At 43.7% G+C, this 17,740-nt stretch overlaps 1 protein-coding gene across 5 annotated transcripts in view; it reads right to left on the bottom strand.

Annotated features, from left to right (window-relative positions):
• Window positions 1–17,740, bottom strand: part of SHQ1 (SHQ1, H/ACA ribonucleoprotein assembly factor) — an 87,005-nt gene that overhangs the window by 12,661 nt on the left and 56,604 nt on the right. The window contains exon 11 of one of the 5 annotated variants that reach the window (XM_056804432.1): window positions 2,743–2,900. The exons of the other annotated variants lie outside the window; for them this stretch is intronic. Within the exon in view, the coding sequence (XP_056660410.1) occupies window positions 2,825–2,900 (76 nt within the window). The 3' untranslated portion in view covers window positions 2,743–2,824. Of the gene's footprint in view, window positions 1–2,742; window positions 2,901–17,740 lie in introns of those variants that run through there. 5 annotated transcript variants of the gene reach the window in all.

Genomic DNA, 17,740 nt, shown 5'->3' on the forward strand with positions numbered 1-17,740 from the left:
GAAAGACTGTGTAATGTCCACATTTTACCCACAGGTCCTTCTTCTGTTCCTCAGGATACATGGGAAGCAGGAGAACTAGGGGGAGTCACAAATAGCTGGGTGGAATGCTAGAGAATGAACCAAATAGAAGAGAAGAAGACAGAAGAGGCACAGACAGGAGGGGGGTTTGGGTGAACTATGCAAATGCAGCAAAAGGAGCCACAGAAAATTGACACTCCATTAGCCCAGATGACAAGCAGTGTCCAAAATAGGACAGGGATCAGCCCTCTGAGCTCTGCCCAGGCCAAAGTCCACATTTGGCTCTCAGCTGCACACCAACAAGCTGGAAAGCTTCTAGAGATGGGTGACCAGGAGGTGAGGAACTTAAGAGCAGACTTTAGGAGGTTTCACAGAAGGAGTGGGGGATGATTAGCCTGAGAAAAGGCTGAGGATGTTAGGCCTGTCTTCACGTTTTTGAAGGGCTAGCATGTAGAATAGAAAGGACAATTCTTCTCAACATGACATTATCTCTTAGATGTGCCAATGGCAGGCCTACAAAACATAATGAGGGGGAAAGTTCTTAAACTTTTGAATGAAAAGGAAAAGGAAAATGTTACTTTAATTTTAGCAGAGGAAGTCTAACTTTTAGTTGATGATAAAAAAAGAAAAATATGTAGCTAATGCTACAAGCTCAAAATCAAACTATTCTTTTAAGGACTGACTGTCAGTCAAAATTTTATAAAAGTCCTTATCAGAAAATATAATATATAACTTTTCAAAAAAACTGTAAAGAATATTAAAATAAAATTAAAATATAACTATTGATTCTTCTTCAGAAAATAATGATGAGTATTCTAATGAGATGCAAAAGCTTCTCATAAAGGCAACAATCCCATTCACTTTATTGCTATGCAATTGTCTCTTTTTTTATGATTAAGCTTTTTATGGGTTCATTTTGCCCTTTTTATCATTTTATCAGGCTCTGTCTACTGTTTAAGTGAAGGAAGCAAAAATTAACATTCCTTTTTCATTAATTTCCCATTCATATAAGTAATGCATATTTGATATATGGAATTATAGATCAAACAAAATGAAGAGAGAATATTCTTAACATGTCATTTAAATACTGTAGTTGCTGAACTGTGATGACAGTGTCAGAAACTTATCCCAGGCTATTTCAAGTTGGGGTGAATGCAGGATTATCAAAACCGGGCTCAACTGCCTAATTATTAGCATTTGCATATATTGGTCTGTTTTTTAAAGGCGGGCATTTTTAAAGGAAGAAATCAAAGATATCAATAGTCATATAAAAATGCTCTAAACCACAAATAATCAGAGAAATGAAAACTGAAACGACTCTAAGTTCCACTCCACACTCGCTAGATGGACAATATTAAAAGAAAAGGAAAATGACAAATGAAGGAGTTGAGGGAAAGTAAGACGTCAATGCACTGGTGGCATAGCTGTGAGTTGGCCATCTATTCTGCAAGTAATTCAGAACCGTGCTCCGTCACTAAATCGTGCATACCACTAGACTTGCCTCCTAGCGATCAAAAGGAAGGGGAAAGGATTTCAATCTACCAATGTGTTTAAAGCAACTCTCTCTGTAGTGACAAAAAGCTGAAAACTTAGGGAGTATCCACCAATTGGAAACTTGTTAAGCAATTTATTATCTGTAAATACAATGGGCTATTTATTACTGAACTGCAAGAAATGAAGAACAGGATTATTTCAGAGAACCTGGAAAGAGTTGTATCAGCTGATATACAAAAAAGTAAAACCAGGAGACCCATTTATGCAACATATAACATTGTAAAGAAAAGCAATTTTGAAAAACTGTAAGGACGTTGGCTGATGAATTATCCACCTCTAATGCATAGGATTGACAAGGAAGCATGCTGCCCACCTCCTTACAGAAGTGACAGGACTGAAGATGTAATTCTTTTGGATGTGGCCAATGAGGGAATCTATGTGTTCTGTCCCCACGCCACCCCAAACTGGTGAGGGGTGACCGGAATAGATCTTTCCACTCCCCCTCTGGCTCCAGAGACAAACATAAAGAGGAAAAGGGCTTTGATTATATTGGATATATATTATATATATATTCTATATTGCTTTGGGGAAACTTTAGTTTTGTGGGAAGATCTATATGAAGGGACACAAAGTGACCTGAGCAGAACCAAGAGAACATTGAACACACAGTAACAATACTACTGTAATGATGATCAGCTGTGAAAGATTTAGCTTCTCTAATCAATACCATGATCCAGGACAGTCCCAAAGAAATCATGACGGAAAATGCTACCAGAGAGAGAAATGATGAACCTGAGTGCAGAATGAAGCATATTTTATTTTTCTTGCCATTTGGGGGAGGGGGCGATGGCTAGTATGGAAATGTTTTGCATGATCTCACATGAATAGTTGATATGAATTGCTTGCCATCTCAATGAGGGACAGAGGGAAAGAATTTAGATCTCAGATTAAAAAAAAAAAAGGTAAAATAACGTACAGGTGGTCCCTTCCAGATTGTGACTTTCCCCACTGCGGTTTCTATATACCTCAGGTCAGCATAAATTAAATGGGAATTTGGGATGAGTTTTGTGGAAGCCACAGACAACATGCAAAGACCAGCAAATGACACAGAAAAAGTTTAGAAACTCAAAAATGCATAAAATAGGTCAAGACTCAGATATTTAACCCAAATTTTATAATAAGGTACTGTAGACACCCCATAAAAGAAAAAAAAATTCTACCTTTTTCTTGCTAAAACATTTGATGTGGATTTTCCAGCTGCTGGGAGCACTGCCCTCCGTCATCCCGTGATGTAGAGGGGCCACCGTGTTTTTTAAACTGCAGTGTTTTTAACAATGTGAAACAAAGGCTCATCTTTTTCATGATATTCTTCCAGTGATGTTTTAGGGCTGTGAATCATAGAATTCAATTAAATTAAGAAACAATTAAGTGCCTACCACACGCATGGCATTAAGCTCAGCATTGGCATACCAGAATGAAAAGAAAGCCAATCTGAGTGCCCTCTGGGAGCTTACGGTCCCATCAGAACGAGCGGCCCGATCTCTGGAGGATTCACACGATGAATCATCACCTCGAGAACTGAAAAGAGGTTCAGTGAGGCCATGCACAGGCCACGACACATTCCAAATTAAACACTGCACGAGAGACAGCTCTGGGGAGAGATCTGGCCCCCGAGCTCCCGTCTCATTGTGAAGCGGCAGAGGCTCTGGAAGTGAGAGTCGAGCCAGCAGAGTGGAGGGAGGCTTGCTTTAGGCCCGGAATAGATGTTTGTTAGGAAAGAATCAGCCTCAGTGCAGAGCAGCCCTTTGGAGAGGGGCTACAAGTGTATGAACTGTTAAGCTGTGGCAACTCACAGAAATTTCCTAAGGCATAAATCAGAAAGGGCCCCGGCAAGGCTCTTCAATCACAAGCAAGAGCCCGTGTAGTTATTTCACTGAATTATGGGAAGGCAAAGAGGCATTTTTAGCTGTTTTTTGTTTGTTTGTTTTCAACTCATCTTCTGTCTTAGAATGGATGCTAAGTATTGGTTCCAAGACAAGAGAGGTGAGGGCTAGGCAAGGGGGGTGAAATGACTTGTCCAGGGTCACTCCACTAGGAAATGTCTGAGGCTAGAGTTGAACCCAGAACCCCATCTCCAGGACTAACTCTCAATCTACTGAGCTGCCCAGCTTCCCCCGAGATAAAAGTTCAATATTAACATGTTACTTTTATTATTTGGCAGTCTCAAGAATAGAATTCTACCTATCAATCATTTCTTAAAAACCAGCCCTTGGAGATGTCCCTGGGCCATGATCCTTGAGGCCACGTCATCAGGAGGCTCCCAGCACGCTGCCTTCAGGTCATTCTGCTTCGCCTCCAAGGTCTCCCCGTGCAGTGCAGCCAGCATGGTCGCTCTGGCCCCCTCGGCAGGGCGGGGGATGTCTGCAGACAGCCGTTGTCCTGGCTTCACCGCTTCTCTTTGTCACAAGGAGGGTGCAGAGAAGAGGCCGGCCTTCCTCAAACAGTGACAGATTGAACAGCAAAATGGCCTCAATAAAATGTACTCTGAAATTATTTTCAACAGGGAGCGGTTTCCTGAGCGTCTCTTCCAGCCTTGACGGCGAGCGGCCCGATTACACTTGCTGGAGAAAAGCGTCAAGAACGGCTCGGGGTTGTCCCTGTGCCTGGGGCCAGAGGAGAACTCCGAGAAAGCCCACCCCACATCAGCAGCCGCTTCTGGAATTACTCCTGCTTGGCCTTCAGCGCCACAAGGGGGCCAACATGTCCCCCCGTTGGACCCAGAGGCCCATCTAAGGTTATGGATCGCTCCCGACCATAGAGAGGAAAAGTCCCGTGAGATTTGTGCGTTAAAAATCAGAGCACAGTCTAGGGTCCTCTGCCCATCGGCCTTTCACGGACCAAGAAACATGGGGTGGAAGAAGCCCCCTTAGGGCTCCCTTTCAAACCAGGATATCCAGGTCCTCCCTGCAGGCTGCGGAAGATCCAGAGTTTGGGGGGAACACGAGGAAGCCAGTCGGGCGGGCGGCGCAGGAGCAGGGATTTGCCTGGAATGGCTGTCACAGCCCACAGGACTCACAAAGGCGGGAGGGAGCCAAGAACACGGGACACGGACGGGAGCAGCTCCTCCCAGCTTTGATTCTCCAAAGCCTGAGCCTGAGCAGAGGCGGCCCTTCTTGCCCAGGCCTAATAAGGGGGGGGGGGGGGGGAAGAACTCCACCAAAGGGAAAACCCCCCAGGAAACCACCCCCAGCCAGAGGAAGTGCCTCACGCAGGCCCTCAGGCTTTCACCCTTTGGGGCTATTTTTGTCTCTGGGGTTGGAAAAGGAAGCTTTAGTAGATCAGCTTCCTGTCTACACCGGGCACTACACGTTTGGGGGTTTGTTTTAACCCTATTTTCTGTCAGACTCACAGGAGCGGTAAGAGCTAGGCCGAGGGGGTTAAGGGACCCACCCAGGCTCACCTAGCTAGGAAGGCTCTGAGGCCACACCTGAACCCAGGGCCTCTGGAGGAGGCCAGTCCTGGTCTCAGCCCGGAGCCCCCTTTGGTTTCAACTAGAAGCAGAGCCTCCCCCAGGCCCTGGGCAGCCTCCTGGCCAGCTGGCGGTGCAAGGCATGTGCCAGGCTATTGGCCGATGCCAGGTTTCCCACCCGCTCCCACCCGCTGCATCTTCCCGTTGTCAGCGCCAGCCAGATGCCCCAGTTCACCGGCCTCTCCGCAGAGTCATCTCTCAGGCTCTTCCCAGCACCTGGCAGGGATTTAATACTCGTTTGTCTCTTTTTTGAAGCCTTTTTTCAATTCCAAGTGTTTAACAGCATGAAAACTGGTCCCCATTTCTGTGAGATTCGTGTTTATTCTTGATTTCAGAGGGGCCCCAAGGAGGGGAGTCACCAGGGAGCGAGACTTTCCATCCTAGTCTGGGGACAAGAGCTCAACAGGGCGGCCTCTCGGGATTCGGATCTTTTAAGTTAGATTCTTCATTGGCAGTGGGTAGCACAGTGGATGGGGCTCCTGGGTTCAAGTCCGGCTCAGGCACTGCTTGGCTGAGTCGGCCCCTTAAGCCCCCCTCTTCCAAGCAGCCCTGCCTTTACCTGTCGCCGCCTCTCCTTTCTTGGCAGGGGTACATCCTACTGATTCTAAGACAGAAGGAGCCTTCCATGAAACAAACCACTGAGAAGCTGAAGCTCCTCCTTTCTGGGCTGGGGGAGGAGGGAGCCAGAAGAAACAAGCCAAGGGCCTATTCTGGGCCAAGCCCTTGCCTTTGCTCGAGGGGGCAGGGCCTTCAGAGTCCCCATTTTACAGATGAGGAAATGGAGGCCGACAGAGGAAGTGCTTCATCCTGCTGGGAAGCATCTGCAGCAGGATCTGAACTCGGGCCTCCCTGATGCTCTTGGGCGGCCCATAGAGGACCTTTGACTGCCCAGCTCCCTTTATACAGCCAGCTTTGCAGGATACGCATGGGCCGCTAGTGAAACAAGGAAACAAGGAGACGAGGCCCACTTAGCAAGGGAAAAAGGGGTGGCACCAAGAACACAGACCAGAATTCACCAGGACAGGAGAGAAATGGGGGGAGAAAGCCCTTTCCCTGCTGGGGAGGGAGAGAGGGAGGCTTTGGTCAGCGCATCCAGCTGGGAATCCAGAGAGGACTCTGGCAGCAGGAGCGATCCCCCACCCAGGAAAGGAGGGCCTCAACGAGGACCCCAGGTGGGACAGGAAGGAGCCTCATCCTGGCAGACCAGAGAGGGGAGATCCTGGGTCACTGCCCCTAGCACGGGTGGCCTGGTAGGGGGAGATCGAGGTCTATGTCCAGCCAGAATTCATTAACATGAAGTGGACAGTATAGAGGCTCACCTTTTTCCATTTTAACCCATCAATAAGAATAAAAAGCTGACATCCTCTACGTGATTTTTGAAGGATGTAAAGAAAACCTAAAATAGCACGATTTGTTTTCCTTGAAGTCTGACAGAAAACAGGTGTGGGGTTCTTCTCTCTCCTGCCTCTCAAAAGGAGAAGAAAAAAGCTTTTTGGTTCTAACAGGTTGTCTTAAATCATGGTTTGTTTGTTTGAGGGGAGCAGAATCTCAGAAAATAAGGTGGTTACTATAGACGCTGCCCTGCAAATTCACTTTGCCACTTACACCACCCAGCACGGAACTGTAAATCTGCGATGTAAAATGACACGGCCGGCACCACAGCGTTAAAAGAACAGGCACAAAGGGCAAAGGCAGTGTTACCTTACAGCGGCGCCTGGCTGGAGCCCTGCCGAGCATTTTAAAACTCTTAGAGAAAGCTACGTTCAAAGAAAACTGGAATTTCTTTTCTTTCACACACTTTCATTTGGCTAAAACTAAAATCAAGAATGTCAACACACAAGGAAAAATGTAGACTAGAAAACAACCCCAGGTTTCTTCATTCAAAGATGGGGCAGCATACATATCAGAAGTGAAGTAATCAATGATAACTGATTCAGCCTTCATATTTTTAATTTTTAAAGCCCTTCCAGGTCTAAAAGTCTGATTAATTTTCACCTTGCAAGCAAAATTATAAAGATGCTCTAAAGGTTATTCTGAAGGTTCTTCCTTTAAAAATAACTGTCGGGGGCAGCTGGGTAGCTCAGTGGATTGAGAACCAGGCCTAGAGACGGGAGGTCCTAGGTTCAAATCTGACCTCAGACACTTCCCAGCTGTGTGACCCTGGGCAAGTCACTTGACCCCTATTGCCTAGCCCTTACCACTTGTCTGCCTGGGAGCCAATACACAGTATTGACTCCAAGACAGAAGGTAAGGGCTTAAAAATAAATAAACAAATAAATAACTGTCAATGCTATTTCAAAGCTACGACAATCAAGAACACGTCGAGCAGGCTTTTTTTACCCAGGGCCTTCTGAGCCACAAGAGGTGTATGGATAGACTTCTAGGATTTCTCAATTTGGATCAGAAAAAAAGTTCATCTTTATTTTCATTCATCCCTATCTGAAATGGGGCATTTCTTTGAGTTATGAATGTAGGTAACAAATATGGTTCTGGAATCCATAGACTTTGCCGTATTCCCAGAGGTGTTCGTGTCACAAAATGATTAAGAACTCCTTCTGTGCGGGAACCATTTCATTAGCATCAATAAATGAAAATTTCATAGCTTTCTAAACACTTTTAAACCAATATACTTTTTGGAAAAAACAGCAACAAAGTGAAATTACCTGTGTACCTTTGTACACCTTATTCATGCAGGTGGTATGGACGACAAATATTTTCTGCTGATGGCTGTGCATCAACTTTAGGAGTTTAGACATATTCTCTTCCCTCTTCTCATCTAAGTCTTTGGGAAGTGACCACAGGCTGTAGGTAATCAGTAAAACATGGTAAGTGGCTTATCTGCCAGTTGTTTTCACTCCCCAATGGGACCCGCATGCTGCCAGGCTCTCTGGCTTATTAACGGTTCCAGCGTTCTCTCTAGCCTGGTTTCCTTTAGTGAAGGACTGTCAAGTCAACAAGCGCTGGATCATCCCTTACTCTGTGCCATCAGGGCTAGGCCCTGAACGACAAAGAAAAGGCAGGACAGCCTGGTCTCTAGGACACGCGGTGCCCACAGCTCTGTGCCAACCCGAGACCCAGAGGAGAACCCGGGGAATCTCCGAGCAAAGGTGGTGGGAAAGGCTTCTTTAGAGGACAAGATTTCAGTGGAAACTGGAAGGAAGCCAGGAGGCAGCATAGAGGAAGCTAGTGAAAAGGCCTGGAGTCATGAACAAGGAGGCCGGTAGCCCTGGACACAGAGGACGTGAGGAATGAAGGAAAGCCTTGAAAGGGGGAAGGGAAGCCTCTGCCCTGGACCAGGCGGGCAGGGGAAGAGGAGGCAGAGTGAACTTCAGGAACATCAGCAGGACCACTGAGTGCAGACTGGAGAGGGAAGAGCCGTGAGGCAAGGGAAACTGGCCAACAGATACCAGGGTGAGGAGGGCCAGCGAAAGGTGTGGCCAGATGGGCTGTACAGGGGGCCAGGGTGGCTGCTGCGGCAGCATGGGGACCCTTGTCCCTGGGGGCACCCCCTCCTGTCTCTTCTGCTCTCACTTTCCCTTTTGAAGAGGGGTGTTCAGGGGGTGCAGCAGGAGGTCTTGGGTAGCCCAGAGAGAACACAAATATAGGGGGTCGGGGAGGGTTTGCTGACCCCCACAGAAGGTCCCTTCCCAAGGGAAAGGCCAGATGTGCCCAATTTAAGATGCTGACCAGGCAGTGGGGGACAGAGGTTAGGGCTGGAGGATCGGCTCAGAGATTCCCCTGCAGAGATGACATTTGAGTGGAGGGAGGCTGAGGAAGCCTGGGGGCCACCCAGCATGAGCAGGCAAGCAGGAGGATCTGGATGGAGAGAGCCACGAGAAGCAGGAGGCTGACGTCGTTCCCAGCAGCAGGGGGGTCCGGGGTGGAGGACCGAGAAATGGGTGTTAAATGTTGTGGTCACAACAATGTAAAGGAAAAGGGCAACCACACACCCAAGTCAAGGGAATGTAACAAAACGATAATCTTGCAGGCACATCTAGGAGAGGCTCCCCCAACCCACCCCTTTGTGAGGACAGGAGCCCCACCCATGGTGTGACAGGGCATGTTTGTTCAAGGATCAATCAGTTGCTGATTTTTTCCCAAAGATGATTCCCTCTACTGGGCAGCCCTCTGGGAGGGGAAGACAAAAGATCCTGAGATAACAATAAGTGTGTGAGCAACAGAAGACATCAATAAATGTGTTTCAAGGGCTGTCCTTGGTCACTCTGGGGAAAGCCGGACAGCAGAGGAAGAGGGGAAACGAAGGCCAGATGACAGATGCCTTTCTCGAGGAGTCTAGGGAGGGGGAAAGCGAAGCAGGCTGGAGGAGACGTGCGTAAGTCACGCTTTTAGGTTCTCCCATTGCAGCTACCAGAGAACAGCTCTTGATAAATAAATAAATGTGTTTTTAAATTTAGTCCTTACTTTCTGCCCTAGAAATGATATATGTATCAATTCTAGGGCAGAAGAGCGCTAAGGACTAGGCAATGGGGGTCAAGTGGTCCAGGGTGACACAGAGAGGAATGTCTGAGGCCACATTGGAACTCAGGACCTCCCACCTCCAGGCCCAGCTCTCTATCCACTGTGCATCTAGCTGCCCCTGCATAAATAATGCTTGATTCTTTTTGTCCCCGTTCCTCTAAAAGTGCCAAGGACAGTCGGTTAGGATCTGATACTCAGGAACACCAAATACTACATGCCAGAGCTTAAGATGGAAAGATTTCCACAATGTGAAATATGCTGAGATGCTCTGATGAATCTGTGACCTCCTCAAAGCGGTTACTTTCTCATCTCCATGTCTTCTCACATTGGACACGACTTTTTCCATAGCAGAAATCGGGATGGTCGTGCACAGACCTGCCCAGAACACTTGAACACTCGCTTTTGGTCGTACCAACACCGCGCCCCGCCTGTCCCTCTATGGCCTCTCATCTTCACTGTCTGTAGCCAGTCCACTTCCCTCCCATTCCTGTATACCCAGGACAGAGGCTGCAGTGGCCAGGGCAAGTCAAGAAAAATCTGCTCTCGGGAGGCTGAGAAAACATGAGCGACCTAAGACCTGAGATAATCTTCAAGGGGCCTATAACTGCTAGGAATGATCATTATTATTAAGCGGAGCAGATCCTGTTAACAAAGTGCTACGGGTTACCCAAGGTAGATTCATTTCATATAGTGAGAAAAGGCAGGAAGCCAGCCATAAATAAGCCCCAAGGCCCACCCACAGCCAATGTCATGACAGCAAACAGTCATGAAGGTTAGCCAACAACAGCAACCACAAAGGCCTGAGAAAAATGTCTGGTGGGCAAAGTGCACTCAGGAATAACGACTGCTAAAGAGTGCACCTCTGCTTTCCCACCCGTGCCAAGGAAGAACTAAAGTGCTAAAGAAGGGCTAGATGAAGGGTTTTTCGACAGTTGAAGTTAATAAGGAAGTCTTCCTTGAAAGAACAGAAGACAAACTTAAGAAAGAAAAACCAGGAGGCAGAGAGCAAGCTTCACCTGTGTTGAAAGGTTGGAACACTGACCACATACAGGCAAGGAGCAGGTAGAAGAAGGAGCTGAAGCCTCTCAAGATAAAGGGCCTTCCTGGGCTCTGAGCAATAACGACGTGCATCCTCAGACAGAGAGGAGGAAGAGAGGAAGAGCAGTGAAGGGATTCAGGGGTGCTTGTTGCGGGGTGACACAAACAAGGGAAATGTCTGCTTCCCTCCTGTGGCAGCCATCCTGGAGATGAATGAGAATCACCAGGAGTTTCTCAAACCTGATGAAAATTAATCCCCAAATGGTCCTTCATGTGAAGACATAGGATATTCCTCAAGCATGAAAACAAGAGTATTAGATCCAGAAAGCATGGCTAAAAATGATGAAGTTCTACTAAAAAATAAAAAAAAAATTTTTTTAAGGGAACAAGTTGTAATTCAGCCACACCTACTGATTGAAATTGGGGCTTCTGGAACAAAGGAGGATCTGGAAAAGGAACACAACAAGATGGTTTATATTTGGATTTTTGGACCAATTTGGATTTCTGGACCAAAGATTAAAATATAGAAATAACGATTAGATCTCTGTACCTAACAATAGCTTGGTTTAAAAATAAATATCAAATAGTTGCTTGGAGTCTTGGGAATTTAAGCTAGAGGTCTTGTCATCTTCCATGGGAAGGAGAGTAGAACACTGTCCACACAGAGCTGGCCAAGTAGACAGGGTCACACAGGAGCAAAGATGGCAGAAGAAAGGCCTGGAGCAGGCAGCATCTTCACAAGAGCTTTAGCACAAAGTTCAGGCAACGAACAGAGTGAATTTCAGATCCTAACCTAAGCAGGCAGAAAAGCCCCTCTCCCCCACTCTGTGGGCCCAGACCTGTGCTCTCTCTAAAGCAGGCCCTTATGGAAATGCTTGTCAATCAAAAGGACCTCACTGGAAAGGATGGGCCAGCGGTCTGGGACAAGGCTTTGGGTAGGACGGGCCTGGCATCTCAGTAGGAAAATAATTAGCTTCATGGAAAAGGATAAGCAAAATTGGATTTATTGGTAAGTGTCAGTAAACCTTTTATAAATTATTTATATGTGTGTGTGTGTGTGTGTGTGTGTGTGTGTGTGTGTGTGTTCACACACACACACTTTTTAGCATAACAATGAAATAAACAAATTATTCTGCATTCTTTGCAGTCGTGTCCAACCCTTCGTGGCCCCATGAGCAATAGCTATCCATGAGATTTTTCTTGTCAAGATATTGGAATGGTTTTGCCATTTCCTTCTCTAATGGATCTAGTGGATCTTTTTGTCAGGCATTCAGAAGTTAAGTGACTTGTCCAAGGTCGTACAATTAGGACGTATTTGAGGCTAGATTTGAACTCAGGTCTTCCTGATTCCAGGCTGTGAAATTTCGATTACTCCACCCTACTTAGATCTTACTTTATGGAGAAGATGAAATTGTAATCTACTGATTGAACAATGAAGGTACTTAGTTCATACTTTATAGTGAAGCTAAAACTTTAGGCTAAGTCTATTTTAAGATCTTAATACAAAAAGGTGTTAAGTAACTATAAAGGGTAAATTAATCACAAAAAGGTTAATTAACTAACAAAAGGTGAACTTAACAAAGGGTTAAGTGACTCAAAAGATATAATCTAATCAAAGAAGATGAGAACTAAAGAATGGGCAGTCCTAGAGAAAAGCCTCTGATAAGATTAGTAGATGTGAAAATTTAGAGGGGACACAAGAGTAAAAGGTCTATATATTTCACATCACTTCCTCTCTCTGGTACCTTGGGCGGCGGAGAGTTGGTTGGTGGCAGCTTGCTGGGCGTTTCAGCATCTTGGCATGGTTACAGCTATTGTCCGGTTCAATGGTAAGTTTCTGGCTGAGTTTTCCCTCCTTTACTTTCCAAACTTTATCCTCTTAGAAGCCTCTAATCTCCTTCAGAGGCCTAGCAGTGGAGATCTTGAACTCCCCCTGGCACAGGCCAGGTGGGAGAAACCCTATACACTCTTCCCTCTTCTCCTTAAACCCTTCCCTCTATATTAATTAAAATTAACATAAAATTCCAGACTGACTTGGGTATTTTATTTGGGATTTTCCCTGGTGACCAATTAATTTAGATTTTAAATCACAACCCTTAAATTATCTTTATAAGGCCTAGCACTTTAACCACTAAGCAATAGCCGCCTCTCTAGTCTTTATTAGGTCAACCTAATCTATCTTTCAAAAGTCACCCACCTTCCATAAAATGACTCTACATTTTATATTTAAGTGAACATAGAAAATCATTAATGTTATGCATGGACAGAAAAAGTATTAGTCATATAAGAAGAGTAAGAAACCCTAAAGAGATCAACTGAGTGCTTCATATGTGAGCTGAAGGCAGAATGGCGCGAGTAGACAGCATATCTACACTACTGAGAGTCATTTCACCGAAGCAAAGAAGGTATCCCAAGTGAGAGAAAACAGAAGGGAAGGAACATGATTTCACTAAGGAGTGACCTTTCCAATGGGAATTGAGGGATAAATGATATGCCCCACCCTGCGGGAAGGATAGTTTACTTTCCCAAGGTAAATGCATTTTTAAAACTTTATTTTCAATTCAACTGAAAATATAAAAGAACAAATGTTTCTCCACATTTTTTCTCTTTTCTCTTAGGCCTAACTCTCAAATCCAAGGACCCAGAATGAAGGTTGAGAACCATACTTAGAATGAAATACATCTCCTGCGTTTCCCTCCCCATGGAAAGAATGGTTAGCAACGCCCAAAGGGCCTGACCCTCTTTCCTCATTTTCTGAAAAGCCCAGCATTTGTTTTGGGCAGTCAGTCTTAGAGGGGATGGCTTAGGAGAGTGACCTTGCTCCATTAAATGAAGCAGAAGGGGAGTTCTCACCAAACTTGAGTGCTGGAGAGCTACCTGAGGGTGTGTGGGTGTGTGTGTGTGGGGGGGTGTCAGGTCATTTGGGATCTTTCTCCAAGACAGAAATGTCTGGATTAGAAGAATGACAGATTTTTAAAGGCTGTTTCTGGAAGACAGGTGTATACTTACACGCAAAGTACAGTATTAATTTGGGGGGTGGGGGGGGGTGGAGGATATCAGTAAAAAGGAATGAATGTGTTACTCCAAAGACATGACTGAAGTTTGCTGACATCTCGGCACCCTTTAAGAAAGAATCTAAAAAAACACATATTAGAGGTCTGAGAGATGGCACACATCCACATTTATTCTAGAACTCTATACTATGCTACTTCTCAAATTGGACGTCAACCAATAATCCTTTAAAAACAAAAAAGAAAACTTATTTCAGTGTACACTTTCCAGATGGTTTCATGTAACAAAGGAAATACTATCTAAGGACTAATTTTGATACAGGATTACATGACACACAGTATAATTTTTAACTTCTATCACCAGACATTCATCCTTAATGATAGCCTGAATTCTAAGATCTTCTTTTCCTCAAACCAAGCAGCATTTTCCCCTTTCTCATTCTTCTCCTGACTGCTCTGACCACCCTTTTGCCCTCCCCAGTGTCATTTCATTTCCAATATGGCTCCGGCTGCCACTTTTAATGGGCTGGTCCTCACCCCAAAGAACCGTTCTGCATCTCCTCTCTCTCTCTAGTTCCAGATCTCTGTTCTGGGTCTCAGTTTCCTCATCACTAAAGGGATTGCACCAGATCTGTGTTGGCAAATCCATGGCATGCATGCTGGAGTAGGCTGCTCCCCTCCTTCCTCTATGAGTGTCTGAGAATATTTCTCCATCCTCCACCCCTCTGCCCAGCAGCCCAATGACAGCACTTCCTCCCTCATGTCTGAGGCGAGGGGGCAGCTCCCAGGTGGCGTGAGGGTAGTTTGGGCACTCAGTCTCTAAAAGGCTCACCATCATGGCCATGATCTCTAAGGCTCTGAGCCCCATGTCCCACTGGCCATCTCCAGCTAAACATTTTCTGGCACCTCAAACTCAAAAAGTTCAAACATGAAATCAAGATTTTCCCACCCAAATCCATCCATCTCCCTTTGACCTTCAGTCTTGGTTTCTGGCCCCGCCATTTAGTACATTTTTTAAAGGCATATCATGGCACCCCTCCCCAAACCCTCTGCTTGGCATTTAAGGTCCTCCAAGGTCCTGCTCGCCCTCCTGCACACAGCGCTTCCTTCACACCATTAATAATCCAGCCAAGAGGCCCTTCTCACTGTGGTTCCACAAAGAGGACAGCCATTTCTTATATCTGAGCCTTTGTCACGATTGTCCTCCACACTGGGAATACACACTTCATGTTCACCTCACAGAATCCCAAAGTTTCCTTCAAGACTCAGACCAGGAGGCGTCTTTGACATGAAGCTTTTCCCAAAGCCCCCCCATTCTTCTGCTGCCTTCCTCCCCCCAAAAACATGCTCGTCTCTCCCCTGAAGATACAGAACAACGGTGTCCCTTTTATTCGTTATTTCTGGCTCTTGGATTGCTGATTCACTCCCAAATCCCCTCCCAAACAGCCAGAGTTAAGCCCCCTTCCTTTGAAGCTTCAGAACATCCATCTCACACATGGTCACAGGCTTGGAATTATAGTCATTGGTTCAATTCAACAAGTACTTTTCAGAAACCCACAATGTGCCACTGTGCTAGCCACCCTAGATTAAAAAGTTGAAATAAGACACAGTTCTTGCCTTCAAAGGGTTTATAATTTAATTCACATTTTAGCCTACTTATTCCCCTACCTGGTCCTACAAATATATCTTATATTCCTATAGATCAAAATGTAGTCTAATTCATTTTTGTAGCCTTCTGAGTGCCTTTCATGGGGTAGTTGTTCAGTAAACTGTCATTAAAATACTGAATTGAATTTTAAGACATTATTCATGGAAAGTTACATATCTGGAAAATGTGTTTTAACTATTTAGAATGTCAGTTATTTCACTCTTTCTTTTAAACAAACAAACAAAAAATACATTTCCTAGATCTTATCATTTGGTTAGTTTCTAACTGCCACAGAAGGAGTTAATTCACAATTCCTAGAGCGGGAAAGGAAAAGAAATGAAAAATCATAATCAGTCTTATCACCTTCATGCCATAATGTAAAAGTAATTAATCTGGTTTATTTAGGGGGTTTCACACCTCTCACAATAAAATACCAACTCTCTAATGACTTCAGTTGAGGTAATTAAGATACAAAATGGATTGAATTTCAATCTCAACTAGCAGAGGAAAAGAACATTCTACTAAACTGCTTGTTAATTTAGGAAAAAAGCTTACTTTTACCTCCATTCAAATGACTCTCCTGACAAAGCTATATAAAACACAGATTTTTCTAGGTGTGGTGATTGTACAACTGTTTCTGTATTCAAGGATTCAAAATCTGTTACCCAAGTTTTATGTTAAATACAATCCAAAATACTTTTTAAAATGTATGTCAAAGACTTCTAGAATGATTTCTAAAATTGTAATTAATTAGTTATCAGCCATACTCATTCAAAGTACAAGTGAATACTCTTCAGGATGCAAAAAGATTTATGAACAAAAGTAGAGAAGAACAATTTGTTCACCCAAAATTCAATCAAAAACTTGAAAAAAATTGAAATCCAGGAAGCAAAATCACCAATCCTCTAAATCAGCTACGCCAATATCAAAAGTAATTCCCAAACAAACAAAAACATCCAAGACATGAATTGTGATTTTGGCAACTTTTTGGTCTAAGAGGAATAAACTAAAAAACAGTTTATGAAACTCAAAATTGTTTCTTGGGTAAACCTATAGTACTTTAATTCAGGAAACTTGTTCTCATCAGTCTCTGTTGGAAAAATATTATTTATCTATCATAAATTGATGACATTCAAAAATTTATTTTTTTCAAATTAAAAATATTAAAATAAAAATTCCACTAAATAATTTTTCATTAGCTTCCCCCTACAGCTGAAAATGTCATAAAGATGATGTATCCAAAAGTATTGTTGGTGACAAGGTCATTTCTATTTTAAAATGTAATATAAATTCTCAAATGTCCCCATCATATTTTGTTCAGACCTCAGATTTGTGATAATTTTTATAGTTGTGTGCTTTAAGTTCTTCTAAAGAAAGATGTTGCAAAATTCAAAGAATTTTTTATTATGTAATTAAATTATTTCACTCTATTTCTAGTAAGTACGAGTCCTTTTTACAGTTCAGAGAATAAGTATTGCTGAATTATGTTGTCGTTCTTAGCAGCAAATCTTAAAAGTGAGGGGAATAATTATTTTGCAAGGTTTCTCCACGAGTATATTTATGGATAGCATTCGTATCTTTATAGTTATCATATTACTTGCCTTCTCAATGGGTTGGGGAGAGGAGCTATAAGAAAAGAGAATTTGGAACTACAAATGATAAAAAATAGAAAGACACACACAATTTTAAACTATATATGCCTGATAACCCAGCTTCACTATTAAAATTGGGGATCCCGTTAGGTACCTCAATAGAAGCTAAGTCAGACTCTTCTTCAAAAAGGCAAATCCACCAAGGAGTTGGGGAAAGGTATTTTAGTTACAGGAAAGGCCAGGCTTTTCCCCTTTACAGAAAGGATGGAGAAAAGGAGAAAGAGCTGTAGGAGAGAGAAGTAGAATTCTGGGAGGCAACATGAGCATTCTAGACCAAATTCTGGCACTAAATCATTCTATTTCTTCCAATATACAGATTCTCAATTATCTCACCTATATGTGATAAAGAAATGTCACAGGGTTAATGAAATAAACCAGGATCCACACGCAAGAAATATGTAGTCTCTTGGCCTAAAACATTAGTTTCTTTTCCATAATTTAAAACCAAATAAAAACAGTTTTAAAAGGAAAAGACTCATTATTTCCACTATAACTTGAGGTCATCTATATTCATGAAATTTTCTTCCTTTTCTAAAATTAAAAGGAAAGTCATGAATAAATAAAGCAACTAATGGAAACCAAATGCAGGTATGTATGACAGTCATCCTATAAGTTTATATCATCCTTGACCTGAAATACCACTGCTAACAAATGCAAAATCCTGCATGAACAGACAAATTAAATTTAATTTTATTACAAAAACGAGAGTAATAACAGGAAATGACAGCAGGGTGTTTGATAAGCTCAATTAGCGGGAGGATCAAGTGAGGTGATGACATGCCATTATGACCTCAGGGGTTAAAGATGTAATTTTCCATCTGGCTGAATCTGGATTTTCCACACAAACACTGAGACCACCTGCTGTACATTA

The sequence above is a fragment of the Monodelphis domestica genome, chromosome 7 (assembly GCF_027887165.1).
Source record: "Monodelphis domestica isolate mMonDom1 chromosome 7, mMonDom1.pri, whole genome shotgun sequence".
Lineage (NCBI taxonomy): Eukaryota > Metazoa > Chordata > Mammalia > Didelphimorphia > Didelphidae > Monodelphis > Monodelphis domestica.